Source organism: Heterodontus francisci, chromosome 1, assembly GCF_036365525.1.
Source record: "Heterodontus francisci isolate sHetFra1 chromosome 1, sHetFra1.hap1, whole genome shotgun sequence".
Taxonomy (NCBI): domain Eukaryota; kingdom Metazoa; phylum Chordata; class Chondrichthyes; order Heterodontiformes; family Heterodontidae; genus Heterodontus; species Heterodontus francisci.
The window spans coordinates 30,519,645-30,538,596 of record NC_090371.1 but is presented as its reverse complement, the minus strand read 5'-3'; the positions used below and the strand labels follow the sequence as shown (position 1 = coordinate 30,538,596).

Here is an 18,952-nt window from a genome sequence, read left to right as displayed (position 1 = left end):
ATATAACAAAACAAAATGGTTGTTAATGATACTCACCACCACCTCACCACCAGCTTCTCAAGGGCAATTAGGGATGGGCAATAAATGCTGGCTGAGCCAGTGATGCTCAGATCCCATGAACAAATGAAAAAAATATACTGGTGGATCAGTGGTTAAAGAGGTATTCACTCCATTAAATTAAACATGTTAATATTTGGGCTAACTCCATAGATCATGTGCATGCATTAAGTGATACCTGTTAATGTTGACAACAGACATATGTTGGTGAAATATTTAACTTTTGCATCCAAACATATAGGCCGGAATTTTACAGTGGGCAGACGGGAGCCGGACTCCGACGTAAATGTTGATGATGACCCTGCTTCCGCCCAGCCTGGGGATCCGTCCCATATTTTACGGATCCCCAGGCTTTAACTGGCCCGAGGCGGGACTTCCAGCCGCTTGAGGGAGGAGGTCCCGCCTCAGTGAGCTGCCGGCCAATCAGCGGGCTGGCAGCTCTTAGTCTCAGCAACGCCACCAGGAACGGTCGTTTGGGGGGAGGGGGACGTCTTGGATCCCGGGGGTGGGCTGGGAGGCGGGGGCAGCCCTCAATCGGGCACCCTGTGCCCAACTGCCATGCCCCTCCCCCGGGGCGCTATCGCTGGGCGGCCTTTCACATCCCCGGAACACCCGCTTGCCACAGGTAAAATACCCATGGAGGCGGGCGAGAACCCTTAAGTGGCCGTAAAGTGGCCACTTAAGGGTCTTGATTGGCCTCGGGGGGGGGGGTGGGCAGGCCGTTTCCCACCCCCCGCCAGACCTCCGTAAACTTGTTCGGAGGTGGAATCGGAGCGGGTAGGCCTCCCAGAGCCTGCCACTCAATTTTACGCCGCCCCCACGCCACCATCCGACCTGCTGGGGTGGCGTAAAATTCTGGCCATAATCAAGTGTTAGCAGATTTTTTTGTTCTAATAATGTACTCACATGTCCTTTATTGTTCATTTTTCTTCAAGTGAACATGGTAGCATCATAATATGTCACTGGATGATGATGTTGATTTGTCTGTTGTTGTTGATGATGGGTAACTGGTGAGTATTGAAAATTGGGAGAGCAAAGAAAGAAGGGTCCATTTTCTAAATGTTAAATAATTCTTTGGCAAGGTTGGCAATTATTGCTCATCCTTATTTGCCCTGAGAATGTGGTGATGGGCTGCCTTATTGAACCATTGCAAGCAACTGAGTGGCTTGCTATGTCACTTCAGAGGGCAGTTAAGAGTCAACCGCATTGGTGTGGGATTGGAGCCACATATTGACCAAACTAGGTAAGAACTGCATGTTTTCATCCCTAAAGGACGTTAGTGAACCAGTTGGATTTTTACAGCAAACCAACAGTTCCAAGCTTGTAATACCAGTTTGCTAATTCCAGATCTTCTTAAAAACTGAATTCTTTTTTATTTGTTCATGGGATGTGGGCGTCGCTGGCTAGGCCAGCATTTATTGCCCATCCCTAGTTGCCCTTGAGAAGGTGGTGGTGAGCTGCAGTCCTTGGGGTACACCAACAGTGTTGTTAGGAAAAGGAGTTCCGAGATTTTGACCTAGCGACAGTGAAGAAACAGCAATATAGTTCCAAGTCAGGATGGTGTGTGGCTTGGAGGGGAACTGGCAGGTAGTGGTGTTCCCATGCATCTGCCAACTTTGTCCTTCTAGGTGGTAGAGGTCGCGGGTTTGGAAGGTGCTGCTGAAGGAGCCTTGGTGAGGTGCTGCAGTGCATCTTGGAATTAAAATTCTCAATCTGCTATGCTAGGATTTGAACTCGAATTCCTTGTATTATTAGTCCAGTCCTCTGGATTACTCGTCCAGTAACAATCACTATTTTACTGTTCCGTCTCATGGAGAACATACCCATAACAAAAAAAAAAGATGGGGAGAGTAAAACTGTGAATCTCAGCCTCATTTCAACATTATTCCAACATTTCTGTTACAATTGCCGTAAAAGATTCAAGTAAAATAAATGAGCCCACTTTTCTCAGAGACATCCAGATTCTGCAATTAAATGACCACCAGCAGGAAGAGTCATTAGATGAAGCAGAATTAGAAAGTAGTATGTCAGGCATTCATAGCCCCTGGAGCAGATAGATTTACAGTGCAGTTCTACATGGGATTTTTATTGAAATTGGGCTTGTTATTAATTAGAGCTCACACAGAAATGTTCCTGGACAAAGCTTTGTCTGACAACCCTGGGATTAGTCCTGGTCCCAATTCTACTTAAGAAAATAGACGACCCTCTATAATGTAATACCTGCTGCCCTGTTCAATTGTTTAATGTGACTTATAGAATCTGATGGCATTTGTGCACTTACCAGAGGTAGAGCCATGCAAAGATTATAGTGAGTAATAATCTCCTTTCTTTCTATTTTACTTTCCAATTTAGACTCCGGAAGAACTGGAGGATGATTCTGACTTTGAACAAGAAGACTATGATGTGCGTAGCCGGACAAGTGTTCAGACTGAGGATGATCAACTTATTGCGGGACAAAGTGCAAGGGTGAGTTTATTGGATCTCAGTGAGTTGATTTTTTTTGCGTTTGTCCTTATTATATGGAATAAACAAAGAATTGAAAAGAAGACTCTTGTTAAGAATATGATCACCTCTTAATAAATTGATGTTAACTAATGTAATGTTGATTTCCAACTGCCTGGTTACACAGTAGGCTGGCATGAATTTTAAAGCAGCCGAAGGCAGCAACATGGAGTTCGACTGCCAGCTCTGTGCCACTCTCTGGTCAGGCAAAGCAAAGCTATGAGCAAGCATCTTTTCACGCAGGCATGGGAGCTTTGCTCATATGTTGTTTCAATTTGCACAGCTGATGTGACAATCAGTTCTTTGCTAACACTGAACTGTTTCAAAATGGAGCTTTGAATGTTCAGTCCAGATTGGTTGTAATTAGATAGTGCAAAGCTAAAGCAAAGTGAAACAAACTTCTTGAGGTGGTTTCACATTGCTTGCCAAATATCGAACTGTTAATTCAGTAACTTCATTCCGTGGTTATAATCCAGTTTTTGCATCAATCTAAAAATCCATGTCGAATTATTTTATAATCTATATTAAACCTGAGCCATAAGATGATGGTGATTTATAAGGGCTCAACAGCCTAACATATCAACAGTTACTTTTTTGAAGAGATAGCATTTTATCTGTAACCCTCACTGTTTCACCTCCCTGGGCCTCCGAGTGTGTTTAGACTTACTACAAGGTGTCAAGCCTGAAGCTAAGTAGCCTTGATAGAGTTTCTTTGCAACTTCATCAGTACAGCAATTTGCCAAAGCTTCTTCGACAGCACCTCCCAAACTCCCGACCTTTACCACCTGGAAGACAAGGACAGCAGGTGCATGGGAACACCATGATCTGCAAGTTCCCCTGCAAGTCACCTGCCATCCTGACTTGGAACTATATTGCTGTTCCTTCACCGTCACTAGATCAAAAACCTGGAACTCCCTCTTGAGCAGCACTGTGGGTGTACCTACACCACACAAGCATGAAAATATATGAACTTAAGAGCATAAGAAATAGGAGCAGGAGTAGGCCATACGGCCCCTTGAGCCTGCTCCACCATTCAGCAAGACCATGGCTGATCTAGGAACATAGAAGCAGGAGCAGGCCATTCAGCCCTTCGAGCCTGCTCCGCCATTCTAGATCATGGCTGATTGTCTACCTCAATGCCATATTCCCACACTACCCCCATATCCCTTGATGTCATAAGCAACTAGAAATCTATCGATCTCTGTCTTGAACTTGCTCAGTGACTGAACTTCCAGTACCCTCTGGGGCAGAGAATTCCAAAGATTCACTGCCCTCTGAGTGAAGAATTTCCTCCTCATCTCAGTCCTAAATGGCTTGTCCTTTATTCTGAGATTGTGTCCCCTTGTTCTAGACCCCACAGCTAGGGGAAACATTCTTTCTGCATCTACCCTGCCTATCCCATTAGGAATTTTCTAAGTTTCTATGAGATCGCCTCTCATTCTTCTAAACTCCAGAGAATACAGGCCCAGTCTTCTCAATCTCTCTTCATAGGACAATCTCACCATCCCAGGAATCAGTCTGGTGAACCTCAAGCAAGGGGACCAGAACTGCACACAATATTCCAGGTGCGGCCTCACCAATGCACTATACAATTGTAGGAAGACTTCTTTGCTCCTGTACTCAAATCCTGTTGCGATAAAGGCTAACATACCGTTTGCCTTCCTAATTGCTTGCTGCACCTGCGTGCCAGCTTTTAGTGACTTATGAACAAGGACACCTAGGTCCCTTTGGACATCAGCACTTGCCAATTTCTTACCATTTAAGAAATACTCTGCACCTCCATTCCTCATACCAAAGTGGATAACCTCACACTTATCCACATTATATTCCATCTGCTACGTTCTTGCCCACTCACTCAGTTTGTTCAAATCCCCTTGAAGCCTCTTTGCATCCTCCTCACAACTCACATTCCCACCAAGTTTTGTGCCATCTGTAAACTTGGAAATATTACATTTAATTCCCACATCCAAGTCATTGATATAGATTGTGAACAGCTGTAGCCCAAGCACTGACCCTTGTGGTACCCCACTGGTCACAGCCTGCCAATGCAAGAATGGCCCGTTTATTCCTACTCTCTGTTTTCTGCCTGTTACCCAATCCATGCTAGTATATTACCTCTAATCCCTTGTGCTTTAATTTTGCTTAGTAACCTCCTAAATGGGACTTTATCAAAAGCCTTCTGAAAGTCTGAATACACCACATCCACTGGATCCCCCTTATCCACTCTGTTAGTAACATCCTCAAAAAACTCTCACAAGTTTGTCAAACATGATTTCCCCTTCATTAATCCATGTTGACTCTGCCCAATCAGACCATTGTTTTTTAAGTGTCCAGTAATCACATCCTTTATAGTAGATTCTAGTATTTTCCCTACTACCGACATCAGGCTACCAGGTCTGTAGTTCTCTGTTTTCTCTCTCCCTCCTTTCTTAAAAGTGGGGTTATATGTTTAACCTTCCAATCTGCAGGCACTATTGCAGAATTTATAGAATTTTGAAAGATGATCTCCATTGCATTCACTATCTCTGTAGCCATCTTTTTCAACACTCTAGGGTGAAGATCATAGGGTCCTGGAAATTTGCCAACTTTCAATCCCATTAATTTCTCCAATACTACCTTTTTACTAATCCTAATTTCTTTCAGTTCCTCATTCTCACTAGAGCCTTGGGTGACTTCTTGTATCTTCCTCCGTGAAGACAGACAAAAAGTAATTATTTAGCTTCTTTGCGATTTCTCTATTTCCCATTATAAATTCTCCTGTCTGCCTGTATTGGACCCACATTTGTCTTAGCCAGTTTTTTTCCTTTTTACATACCTATACAAGCTTTTACAATCTATATTTATATTTCTTGCTAGTTTACATTCATATTCTATTTTCTCTTTCTTTATCAATTTCTTGGTCCTCCTTTGCCGGATTCTAAAATTCTCCCAATCCTTCGGCTTATGACTTTTTTGGTAACTTTATAGCTTCCCCCTTTAATCTAAACTATCTCTAACTTACTGTGTTAGCCATGGCTGACTCGCTTTCCCTATTGGGTTCTTTTGCCTTAAAGGAATGTATGTTTTTTGAAAACCATTCATTAATTCTTTAAATTCTAGCCATTGCCTATCTCCCGTCAAACCGTTTAATGTATTTTTCCAATCCACCATGACCAACTTGCTTCTCATACCTTCATAATTGCTCTTGTTTAGATTTAAAACCCTAATTTCAGATTGATCTACATCCTTTTCAAACTTAATGGAAAATTCTATCAAACTATGGTCACTTTTCCCTAAAGGTTCTTTTACCACCAGATGATTAATTAGCCCTTTCTCATTACATAATGCTAGATCCAAAATAACCTATTCCCCAGTTGGTTCCTCAACATATTACTCCAGAAAACCATCTCAGACACATTCCAGGAATTCTTCTTCCAAGGCATTGGTGCTCATTAGATTTGCCCAGTCTATATGTAGATTGAAGGCTCCCTTGATTGCTGCATTGCCCTTGCTACACGCACTTCTAATTTCCTGATTTATACCATGCACTATATTATTGCTACTGTTTGATGGCCTGTAAACCACTCCTACCAATAATTGTTGCCCCTTGCTGTTTCTTAGCTCCACCCAAACAGATTCTACATCCTATTATTTCAATCAAAAATCCTCTCTCACTAATTCACTGATCCCATCCCTTATTATCAGCACTATCCTACCTCCTTTTCCTTTTTGCCTGTCCTTCCTAAATGTTGAATATCCTTTCATGTTCAGTTCCCAGTCTTGGTCACCCTGCAGCCACGTCACCGTAATGGCAATTAAATCATACCCGTTTACTTCTACTTGTACCATCAACTCACCTACCTCGTTGCGAATAATGCGTGCATTCAGATAAAGTGCCTTTAATTCTGCCTTTTTAACACTATTCTGCATTTTGACCCTGATTGATTATAGTATTTGTTTCTGCTGCTTTCCACTTTCATTCACAGCTTTTCTACTTCCCACAACCAGCTTTGCTTTTCTCCCATCTGAATTCCCTCACAGGTTCCCAATCCCCTGACAAGCTAGTTTAAACCCTTCTCAACAGCACTCGCAAATCTCCCCACAAGGATATTAGTCCCGGTCATGTTAAGGTGTAACCTGTCCATCTTGTACATGATCTTAGCTTCAACTCCACTTTCCAGCCTATGTTCCCCATAACCCTTGACCTCCCTATAGTTCAAAAATCTGTCTTATCACAGAATGCAGCCATTCAAGGAGGCAGCTCACTATTACCATCTCAAGGGCAACTAGGGTTAGGCATTGAATGCGGGCCTTACCAATGTTGCCCTCATCCTAAGAATGAACAAATAAAAATGTCTTAAACATATTTTTTGCCTGCTTGGAAATGCAGCCAGTGTTCCTCATACTAAAAAGAAAATCATGCTGCATGGATCTTCTTTAATCCCTTCCCCTCCTGATGAAAATTTCTGATAAGTAACGTAACTGATATTAACATAAAGCACATGTTCTGAAAAACCCACTGGTAAGCAAACAATTTGCTGACAGTTCTGCCAGCTGTAGCAATGCACCTCCCCCTCCAGGATCTACCGTATCCTGGATCCTTGGGCTAAAGGATTGAGTATCGTATCCGCTGTACCCAATTTGAGAAAGCAACCTGCTAGTAGGGTGGTATATAAATCTTCTTTGCCGTTATGGGCTTTCTCCAGGTAGGAAGAACCTAACCTCCCTACACTGATTAAAACTGAGATTGAAATCCCAGGAGGGCAATCGTAAACACCACCATACATCCTCCCAATTGAAGGCAGGATGGGTTGGAGCTACACTGGCATTCACCAGTACTTCAACTTGCTCTTGAGCAAAATTCAAATTCTTCAATAAAAACAGAAAATGCTGGAAAACACTCAGCAGGTCGGACAACATCTGTGGAGAGAGAAACAATGTTCTTGGGTTGGATTTTGGGCAGGAGGCAGGGCTCCCGATGCTGGGCCAAAAATGTTGGGGGAACCCTGCCTCTGCATTTTTGCGGCCCCCAGAGTGATCCTCTGGTGTTTTCAGATGTAAATTTCAGGAGGCAGGGTCCCTGTCCCTTTAAAGCCTGGGGGGGGGGGGGGGGGTGGGGGGGGGAGGAGGGGTGGGGGAGTGGGTGGGAGGGGGGGAATCCCACCTCCATGAGCTGCCAGCCAATCAGTGAGCTGGCAGCTCAGTAGTATTGGCAGCGCCAACAGGAGTGGTGACCACTGCCGGTACTGCAGAGGCCTCGGACCAAGAACCAGTGTTGTAACACCGGACAAGAGGTAGGTCAGGTGCGGTTGCCAGGGCCAGTCGGGAAGGCCCAGGTGAGGGAGGGCTGTGGGTTGCTCTTGTCCAGGAGGCGGGGGGCCCCAGGGGGGTGAATTGGTTCCCAGTGGGGCTCCTTTTTGGCTCATAGATTGCTCACGGAGGAGGGCCCCCCTCCCGCACAAGCCCGCAGGGAGGGCGCTCATTTTACAAGGCGTCCACCATGCGCGATGGAGGCCCCCCTAGTCACTGGTAAGATCCCAGCAGCGGTGGGAACAGCTCCTTAAGTGGCCGTTAACAGGCTGGGCAACGGGCCCTCTGCCCCGCCATCCCCACGCCTACCGTCGCGATATTCCGTGCCCCCCCTGCCTCCAATCCGGTTTGGGGGTTGTGGGGGCCCATAAAATCCAGCCCGATCTTTCAGGTTGATGATCTTTCGATTCTGCTGAAATATCATTGACCTGCAAATCTAACCCTGCTGCATTATTTCAGGATCACTTCAGATTGCCCGATATCAGTACTCCTGGGAAGCTTGTTTCAAATCGGTATATGTTTTTCACCACTTTAAGTCAGAGAAAACAATTTAAAGCGTCGAACAGGACACATTTTAGACCAGCAAATGTTGGCGGCTTCTCTGGTCAATTTCTTCCGCTACCTGGCCGTCATGACTGGTATATGATACATATATCAATGAAATAGTAGATGGGTGGCATTTCAATTAAACTGTGTTCTTCCAATTAAATTTGCATTGATCATAGAGTCATAGAGTCGTACAGCATAGAAACAGGCCCTTCGGCCCACCGTGTCCATGCCGACCATAATGTCTATCTATACTAATCCCATCTGCCTGCATTAATTCCATATCCCTCTATGCTTTGCTCATTCAATTACCTGTCCAGATGCCTCTTAAATGTCGTTACTGTTCCTGCCTCCACCACCTCCTCCTTTGTCATGTTGATATGCTCCAGGATATCACTGTTCCCTCCCTTGAACTCACTCGCTTCCATGACCTTCTCCACGGTAAATACGGACGAGAAATACTAATTTAAGACCTCACCCGTTTCCCATGGCTCTACACATAGATTGCCACACTGATTCTCTCTCCCTAGCTATCCTTTTACTCTTAATATACTTATAGAATCTTTTAGGATTCTCCTTCATCTTATCTGCCAGGGAAATCTCATGGCCCCTTTTTGCCCTCCTAATTTCCTTCTTAAGTGTAGTCCTACATTCCCTATACTCCTCGAGGGACTCGCTCGATCCCAGCTGCCTATACCTGACATATGCCTCCTTTTTTGTCCTGACCAGACCCTCAATATCCCTCGTCAACCAAGGTTCCCTAAACTTGCCAGCCTTGCCCTTCCATCTAACAGGAACATTGCAGCCCTGAACTCTTCCTATCTCACTTTTAAAAGCTTCCCCCTTGCCAGACGTCCCTTTACCTATAAACAGCCTCTCCCATTCAACTTTTGAGAGTTCCTGTCTGATGCCATCGAAATTGGCCTTCCCCCAATTTAGGACTTCAACCTGAGGACCAGTCCAATCCTTCTCCATAACTATCTTGAAGCTAATAGAGTTATGGTCACTGGTCCCAAAGTGCTCCCCCACTGATACATCAACCACCTACCCATCCTCATTTCCTAAGAGGAGGTCGAGTGTAGCCCCTTCTCTAGTAGGGCTATCCACATACTGCTTCGGAAAACTATCCTGGACACGATTAACAAATTCTTTCCCATCTGATCACTTAGCACTAAGACAGTCCCAGTCAATATTAGCGAAGTTAAAATCACCTACTATTAAAACCCTATAATTCCTACACCTATCCGTGATTTCCCTACATACATGCTCCTCCACTTCCCTCTGACTATTGGGGGGCCTATAGTATAATCCCATCAAAGTGATCACCCCTTTCTTATTTCTAAGTTCTACCCATATGACCTCGCTGGACATTCCCCCTGGGATATCCTCTCTAAGTACTGCCGTGATGTCCTCCCTAATCAAAAGTGCAACTTCCCCTCCTCTCTTACCTCCATCTCTGTCACGCCGGAAAGATCGGTACCCCAGAACATTGAGCTGCCAGTCCTGCCCATCCCTCAACCACGTTTCCGTAATAGCAATAATATCACAATCCCATGTACTGATCCATGCTCTGAGTTCATCTGCCTTACATGTAAGGCTTCTTGCATTAAAGTAAATGCAGTTTAGCCTACCAGACCTTCCATGCTCCCTGTCCTGCCCTGCCCGGCTTGCCTACTGGACTTGCTTGCTTTAACCTCTACATTTGCCTCAACTATCTCATCGGAGAGACTACTACTTTGGATCCCACCCCCACTGCAAGACTAGTTTAAATCCTCCCGAGTCGTGCTAGCAAACCTCCCGCAAGGATATTGGTCCCCCTCCAGTTTAGATGCAACCCGTCCTTCTTGTACAGGTCACCTATGCACCAGAAGAGATCCCAATGATCCCAGTAGCTGAAGCCCTCCCGCCTGCACCAGCTCTTCAGCCACGCATTCATTTGCCTAATCCTCCTATTCCTACCCTCACTAGCACGTGGCACAGGGAGTAATCCTGAGATTACAACCCTAGAGGTCCTACTTTTTAACCTTCTGCCTAACTCCCCATATTCACTTTGCAGGACCTCATCTCTTTTCCTGCCTATATCGTTAGTACCAATATGGACCACGACCTCTGGCTGCTCACCCTCCCCTTTCTGAATGTCCTGCAGCCGCTCCGAGACATCCTTGACCCTACCACCAGGGAGGCAACATACCATCCTGGAGTCTCGTTTGTGGCCACAGAAATGCCTGTCTGCACCCCTTACGATAGAATCCCCTATCACTCTAACTCTTCCAACCCTTTTCCTCCCTTGCTGTGCAGCAGAGCCCTCAGTTGTGCCACGAACTTGGCTGTTGCTGCTTTCCCCTGGGAGGTCATCCCCCCCAACAGTATCCAAAGCGGTATATCTGTTTGAGAGGGGGATGGCCACAAGGGACTCCTGCACTACCTGCCTGCGCCTACTACTCTGTCTGGTGGTCACCCATCTCTTTTCTGCCTGTGCAGCCATTACCTGCGGTGTGACCACCTCACTAAACGTACTATCCACGACGGCCTCAGCATTGCGGATGCTCCACAGTGAATCCACCTGCAGCTCCAGCTCCAGCTTTAGTCAGTAGCTGCAGATGGATACACTTCCTGCACACATGGTCATCAGGGAGACTGGAAGCATCCCTAATTTCCCACATAGCGCAGGAGGAGCATATCACGGGGCTGAGCTCTCCTGCCATGACTTACCCTTTCGGTTAATTAGTTACTCCCTGAATTAAAGAATACTTCAATCTCAAATTCTCAAAAAAAAACACTTTAGTCATACTCACCTTATCTCCAGAGGTTTTATTTTCAACAAAAAAAAACTTACCCCTTATTTTTTAAGATATTCTAACAGCTGCTACTCACCAACCAATCACCTTGCAGCTCTCCTGTGATGTCACTGTTGGCTTCCCCTTTCAAAACTCAGGCGCACTGCCGCTGCACTTTTTAAACACCACTGGTCTCACTCAGTCTCGTTCTTTCCCGCTGCCGCTGCTCGTTTTAAACACCGCTGGTCTCACTCAGTCTCGTTCTTTCTCACGGCCGCTGTACTTTTTAAACACCGCTGGTCTCACTCAGTCTCCTTCTTTTCCACTGCCGCTGCACTGAAATCATAGATTTCAGAAGTTCTGATTCCTAGCAATTGCAAACGAGTACTTCCCTGGATGTATAGGTGAGTTTCCAAGTAAAAAAATGGAAGGTTATATTCACATTAATTTATGTCCTGGCCAATAGTTTAACATATTTAGGGAAAAACGAACAATAGAATCAAGTTTATTCTGCAAGAGAAGAATGATATAGAAACATATATCTAAAGGCTTTCCTGACAAGTAGATTAATTGAGGCTTGGCTTTCTGCCAATTAATTCCTATTTTCAGTGTGCTGAATGTTGCACATTGGCTACAGGCATTCTGCTTTGTGATGCTATGAGAGAGCTGCTGTGGCAAAATTAAAAGTGAGCAGCTACAGAACAGAGAGATAGAAGATATACACAAGCTGGGGATAATTAAGTTTTCCAAGCTTGAATAGGAAAATGTATGTGTTGAGGAAGGGGAGGGTTCTCTTTCAGTCTGTTTAGAACTACTTTTTTTTTAGAGATACAGCACTGAAACAGGCCTTTCAGCCCACCAAGTCTGTGCCGACCATCAACCACCCATTTATACTAATCCTACACTAATCCCATATTCTTACCACATCCCCACCTGTCCCTATATTCCCCGACCACCTACCTCTACTAGGGGCAATTTATAATGGCCAATTTACCTATCAACCTGCAAGTCTTTTGGTGGTGGGAGGAAACCAGAGTATCCGGCGAAAACCCACGCAGGCACAGGGAGAACTTGCAAACTCCACACAGACAGTACCCAGAATTGAACCCGGGTCGCTGGAACTGTGAGGCTGCGGTGCTAACCACTGCGCCACTGTGCCGCCCGTGTTTGGACCCGAAAGATGGTGAACTATGCCTGGGCAGGGCGAAGCCAGAGGAAACTCTGGTGGAGGTCCGTAGTGGTCCTGACGTGCAAATCGGTTGTCCGACCTGGGTATAGGGGCGAAAGACTAATCAAACCATCTAGTAGCTGGTTCCCTCCGAAGTTTCCCTCAGGATAGCTGGTGCTTGTCCATACACAGTTTTATCTGGTAAAGCGAATGATTAGAGGTCTTGGGGCCGAAACTTTCTCAGGCATTACTTTGAAAATCCAACAAGGAAGGAAGCATGACTGAAGTTGGTTCTGAGTAATGATGTACATGATCTAACAGTTGAAATATATTTGGGAGAAAGCGACCACAATATGCTCAGTATCAGTGTAAGAACAAAGAAAAATCAAAAAAGGGCTGATACGAACATATGAATTAGTAGCAGGTGTTGGCCATTCGACCCTTTCGTGCCTGCTCTGCCATTTAATAAGATCATGGCTGATCTGATTGGGGCCTCAACTCCACCTTCCCCATAACAAGAGGGAACAGATTTAGGGTGATTCGCAAAAAAACAGAAACAACATGAGGACAAACTTCATTGTGCAACAAGTGATTAAGATTTGGAATGCACTGCTGAAAGGACGGTGGATTCAGGTTCAATAGTAGCCTTCCAAGGGAAATGGATAAATACCTGAAAGAGAAAAATTTCCAAAGAATCTACGGAGTTACAGAGGGTTTTATTGTAATTTTTCAAAATGCAGTGGAAAGGAAAATCATCGCAGAGAACTGGAAGGTGGCAAATCTTTTGCTGGTCTTCAAAAAAAAAAGAGTTAATCCAAGAAATTATAGTTGGCAAAGTACTACAGTCCTATTTTCAGAATGCATGCTTCTGTGCAGAGCTTTGACCTGGTGCATTTCAGGAAATCGTGGACACGATCCCTTGCAGTTGTTCATCCAATAATTTGAAGGGCCAGAAAATTGTGCAGCATGTATTCAGTTTACTGATGTGTGCTGTTGGCGGGCAAGATTATACACCAGGGCAGGCATTTCGAAAATCAGGCCATTATAGTTCATAATCCAGAATGAAATGACTTAAGCCTTAAGAGAAACATCAATGAATTAGGTACAGTCAGCTTAGATTTCTAAAAGGCAGGATGTGCTTGATCAATCTGATACAATCTTTTGATGAGATAAGGGAATAGCTGAAGGAAACGCACTGGATGTGGTTTATATGGATTTTCAAAGCATTTGGTAAGGTACTGTATAAGAAACCTATGAGAAAGATAATGCCACATGAAATTAAGGGCAATGTAGGCAATATAAGCACATGGATAGAGAGCTGGTCAGATGGCAGAAAACAAAGGGTAGGAGCAAAAGTAAATTTCTTCAGCTGGAAAGATGGGGTGTCATTCCACAGGGTCTGTGTTGAAATTGAATTAAAAATAATCAAAAGGAAAATTAAAGGTGAGGTTAGAAAATAAATCCTTCACACAGAGGATGGTGGAAATGTAGACTCTCTTTCATGAACCATTGAAAGCCATAAAGCATAAAATAGGGCAGGATGCAAAATGGTCACCTGACCTGAACCTGCCCTGATCTGGCTGGGGGATGAGGTTAAAATGAAGCCCCATAGGTTTGTTTAAAAAGGAATTACAATCTCCACTGCTTATAGCAGGTGTGTTCGTACAAATGCTGTTCACTATGTCAATGGCTAATCTTCTACCTCAACTCCACCTTCCCACACTATCTCCATATTTCTTGATTCCCTCAGTATCCAAAATTCCATTGATTTCCGGCGTCAATGACTGAGCATCCCCTCTGTAGTGGAGAATTTCAAAGATTCACAATAGTGACTCCTAGACACACCAGCCTCGGGAAACATCCTTTCAGCATCTATCCTGTCAAGCCCTTTAGAAATTTTGCATGTTTCAATGAAGTCACCTCTCATTCCTCTAAACTCGAGTGAATATAGGCCTAGTTTACTCAATCAACCCTCATAGGACAATTCTATCACTGCCTTTAATGCAAGTATATCCTTCCTTGGGTAAGGAGACCAAAACTGTACAAAGTAATCCAGGTACTCTCACCAAGTCCCTATATAATTGCAGTAATAATTGTTTACTCCAATCCTCCAATTGCCTTGTAATAAAGGCTAACATAACACTTGCTTTCCTAATTGCTTTCCTAATTGCTGTACCTTCACGTTGATTTTCTGTGATTCGTGTACAAAGACACTCAGGTCCCATGAATACCAAAATTTCCAAGTCTCTCACCGAAAAATATTCTTCTTTTCTATTTTTCCTATCAAAGTGGATAACGTCACACTTCTCCATGTGAAATTCCATCTGCCACGTTCTTGCCTATTCATTTAATATATAGAAGGAGATTCAATGGTTAGAGGAACAGACAGGAGATTCTGTGGTCACGAACGAGACTCCCAGATGGTATGTTGCCTCCCGGGTCAGGGATGTCTCGGATCGAGTCTACAGGATTCTTAAGGGGGAGGGGGAGCAGCCAGAAGTCATGGTACACATCGGTACCAATGACATAGCCAGTAAAAGGGATAAGGACCTGAAAAGCGAATATAGGGAGTTAGGTTGGAAGCTAAAAGGCAGGACGAGCAGAGTAGTAATCTCAGGATTGATACCGGTGCTACGTGCTAGTGAGGCTAGAAACAGAGAGCGAGTGCAGCTGAACACGTGGCTACAGAGCTGGTGTAGGAGGGAGGGCTTCAGATATGTGGATCATTGGGATACCTTCTGGGGAAGGTGGGACCTGTACAAGAAGGACAGGTTGCATCTGAACTGGAGGGGCACCAATATCCTGGGCGGGAGGTTTGCCAGAGCTCTTCGGGAGGGTTTAAACTAGTTTGGCAGGGGGATGGGAACCGGAGCTACGGAACAGTGGATGGGGTAGCTGTTGAACAGGCAGATACAGAGTGCAGAGAAACTGTGAGGAAGGTTAGACAGTTGGCAGGGCAAAGTTGCAGCCAGTATGATGGGTTGAAGTGTGTCTATTTTAACGCAAGAAGTGTCAGGAATAAGGGTGATGAACTTAGAGCATGGATCAGTACTTGGAGCTATGATGTTGTGGCCATTACAGAGACTTGGATATCACAGGGGCAGGAATGGATGTTGGATGTTCCGGGGTTTAGATGTTTCAAAAGGAATAGGGAGGGAGGTAAAAGAGGTGGGGGAGTGGCATTGCTAATCAGGGATAGTATCACAGCTGCAGAAAGGGAGGTCGTCGAGGAGGGTTTGTCTACTGAGTCATTATGGGTGGAAGTCAGAAACAGGAAAGGAGCAGTCACTTTATTGGGAGTTTTCTATAGACCCCCCAATAGCAACAGAGACACGGAGGAACAGATTGGGAGGCAGATTTTGGAAAGGTGCAGAAGTAACAGGGTTGTTGTCATGGGTGACTTCAACTTCCCTAATATTGATTGGAACCTCCTTAGTGCAAATAGTTTGGATGGAGCAGTTTTTGTCAGGTGTGTCCAGGAAGGTTTCCTGACTCAATATGTAGATAGGCCGACTAGAGGGGAGCCATGTTGGATTTGGTGTTTGGCAACGAACCAGGCCAGGTGGCAGATCTCTTGGTGGGAGAGCATTTTGGTGATAGTGATCACAACTCCCTGACCTTTACTATTGTCATGGAGAGGGACAGGCGCAGATGGAATGGGAAAATATTTAATTGGGGGAGGGGGAATTACAATGCTATCAGGCAGGAACTGGGGAGCATAAATTGGGAACAGATGTTCTCAGGGAAATGCACGACAGAAATGTGGAGGTTGTTTAAGGAACACTTGCTGCGACTGCTGGATAGGTTTGTCCCGATCAGGCAAGGAAGGGATGGTAGGGTGAAGGAACCTTGGATGACAAGAGATGTGGAACAGCTAGTCAAGAGGAAGAAGGAAGCTTACATAAGGTTGAGGAAGCAAGGTTCAGACAGGGCTCTAGAGGGTTACAAGGTAGCCAGGAAGGAACTGAAGAATGGACTTAGGAGAGCTAGAAGGGGATATGAAAAAGTCTTGGCGGGTCGGATTAAGGAAAATCCCAAGGTGTTCTACACTTATGTGAGGAACAAGAGGATGGCCAGAGTGAGGTTAGGGCCGATCAGGGATAGTGGAGGGAAATTGTGCCTGGCGTCGAAGGAGGTAGGGGAGGTCCTAAATGAATACTTCAGTATTTACTAGTGAGAGGGACCTGGACATTTGTGAGGACAGCGGGAAACAGGCTGATATGCTCAAACAGGTTGATGTTAAGAGGGAGGATGTGCTGGAAATTTTGAAAGACATGAGGACAGATAAGTCCCCGGGGCCAGACGGGATATATCCAAGGATATTAAGGGAAGCGAGGGAAGAGATTTCCGCAACTTTGGCGATGATCTTTGCGTCTTCACTGTCCACTGGAGTAGTACCAGATGATTGGAGGGTGGCAAATGTTATTCCCTTGTTCAAGAAAGGGAATAGGGATAACCCTGGGAATTATAGACCAGTCAGTCTTATGTCGGGTAGTGGGCAAATTATTGGAGAGGATTCTGAGAGACAGGATTTATGATTATTTGGAAAAGCATAGTTTGATTAGAGACAGTCAGCATGGCTTTGTGAGGGGCAGGTCATGCCTCACAAGCCTTATTGAATTCTTTGAAGATGTGGAAAAACACATTGATGAAGGAAGAGCAGTGGATGTGGTGTATATGGATTTTAGCAAGGCGTTTGATAAGGTTCCCCATGGTAGGCTCATTCAGAAAGTAAGGAGGCATGGGATACAGGGAAAGTTGGCTGTCTGGATACAGAATTGGCTGGCCCATTGAAGACAGAGGGTGGTAGTAGATGGAAAGTATTCAGCCTGGAGCTCTTTGACCAGTAGTGTTCCGCAGGGATCTGTTCTGGGACCTCTGCTCTTTGTGATTTTTATAAATGACTTGGATGAGGAAGTGGAAGGCTGGGTTAGCAAGTTTGCCGATGACATGAAGGTTGCTGGAGTTGTGGATAGTGTGGAAGGCTGTTGTAGATTGCAACGGGACATTGACAGGATGCAGAGCTGGGCTGAGAAGTGGCAGATGGAGTTCAACCTGGAAAAGTGTGAAGTGATACATTTTGGAAGGTCGAATTTGAATGCAGAATACAGGCTTAAAGACAGGATTCTTGGTAGTGTGGAGGAACAGAGGGATCTTGGGGTCTATGTCCATAGATCGCTCAAAGTTGCCACCCAAGTTGATAGGGTTGTTAAGAAGGCATATGGTGTGTTGGCTTTCATTAACAGGGGGATTGAGTTTAAGAGCCGCGAGGTTTTGCTGCAACTCTATAAAGCCCTGGTTCGACCACACTTGGAATATTGTGTTCAGTTCTGGTCACCTCATTATAGGAAGGATGTGGAAGCTTTAGAGAGGGTGCAGAGGAGATTTACCAGGATGCTGCCTGGACTGGAGGGCATGTCTTACGAAGAAAGGTCGAGGGTGGTAGGGCTTTTCTCATTGGAACGCAGAAGGATGAGAGGTGACTTGATAGAGGGGTACAAGATGATGAGAGGCATAGATAGAGTGGATAGCCAGAGACTTTTTCCCAGGGCGGAAAGGGCTATCACCAGGGGGCATAATTTTAAGGTGATTGGAGGAAGGTTTCGGGGAGATGTCAGAGGTAGGTTCTTTACACAGAGAGTGGTGGGTGCATGGAATGCACTGCCAGCGGTGGTAGTAGAAGCAGATACATTAGGGACATTTAAGCGACTCTTGGATAGGTACATGGATGATAGCAGAATGAAGGGTATGTAGGTAGTTTGATCTTAGCTTAGGATAAAGGTTCGGCACAACATCGTGGGCTGAAGGGCCTGTACTGTGCTGTACTGTTCTATGTTCTATGTTCTAACCTTGGTTAGACTGCACCTGGAGTACTGTGTGCAGTTTTGGTCCCGTTACCTTAGGAAGGATATTGCCATAGAGGGAGTGCAACGAAGGTTCACCAGACTTGTTCCCGGGATCGCGGGACTGTCCTATGAAGAGAGATTGGGGAAACTGGGCCTGTATTCTCGAGAGTTTCGAAGAATGAGAGGTGATCTCATTGAAACCTATAAAGGGATAGACAGGGCAGATTCAGCTCAGATGTTTCCCCTGGTTGGGGAGTCTAGAAGCAGGTGACACAATTTGAAAATGAGGGGGAAGCCACTTAGGACAAAGTTGAGGAGAAATTTCTTTACTCAGAGGGTTGTGAATCTTTGGAATTCTCTACCCCAGAGGGCTGTGGAAGCTCAGACACTGTGTAAGTTTAAAGTAGAGATTGACAGATTTCTAAATACAAATGACATAAAGGGATATGGGGATAGTGTGGGAAAAAGGCATTGAAGTGGAGGATCAGCAATGATCGTATTGAATGGTGGAGCAGGCTCGATGGGCTGAATGGCCTACTCCTGCTCCTATGTTCCTATTAACCTATCTATATCCCTTTACAGCCTCTTTATGTCCTTCTCACAGCTTACTTTCCCACTTAGCTTTGTATCATCAGCCAACTTGCATACGATATACTTTGTTCCCTCATCTAATTATTAAAAACACATTAATATAGATTGTAAATAGCTGAAGCTCAAGCACTGATCCTTGTTATAGTCTGCCAACCCGGAAATGACCTGTTTATTCC

The 18,952-nt window shown here is 45.0% G+C and overlaps 1 protein-coding gene across 1 annotated transcript in view; it reads left to right on the top strand.

Annotated features, from left to right (window-relative positions):
* Positions 1-18,952, top strand: part of ctnna2 (catenin (cadherin-associated protein), alpha 2) — a 1,561,189-nt gene that overhangs the window by 1,329,476 nt on the left and 212,761 nt on the right. Inside the window, exon 14 of the mRNA XM_068028796.1 lies at positions 2,410-2,523. Coding sequence (XP_067884897.1) covers positions 2,410-2,523 — 114 coding nt within the window. The remainder of the gene's footprint in view (positions 1-2,409; positions 2,524-18,952) is intronic.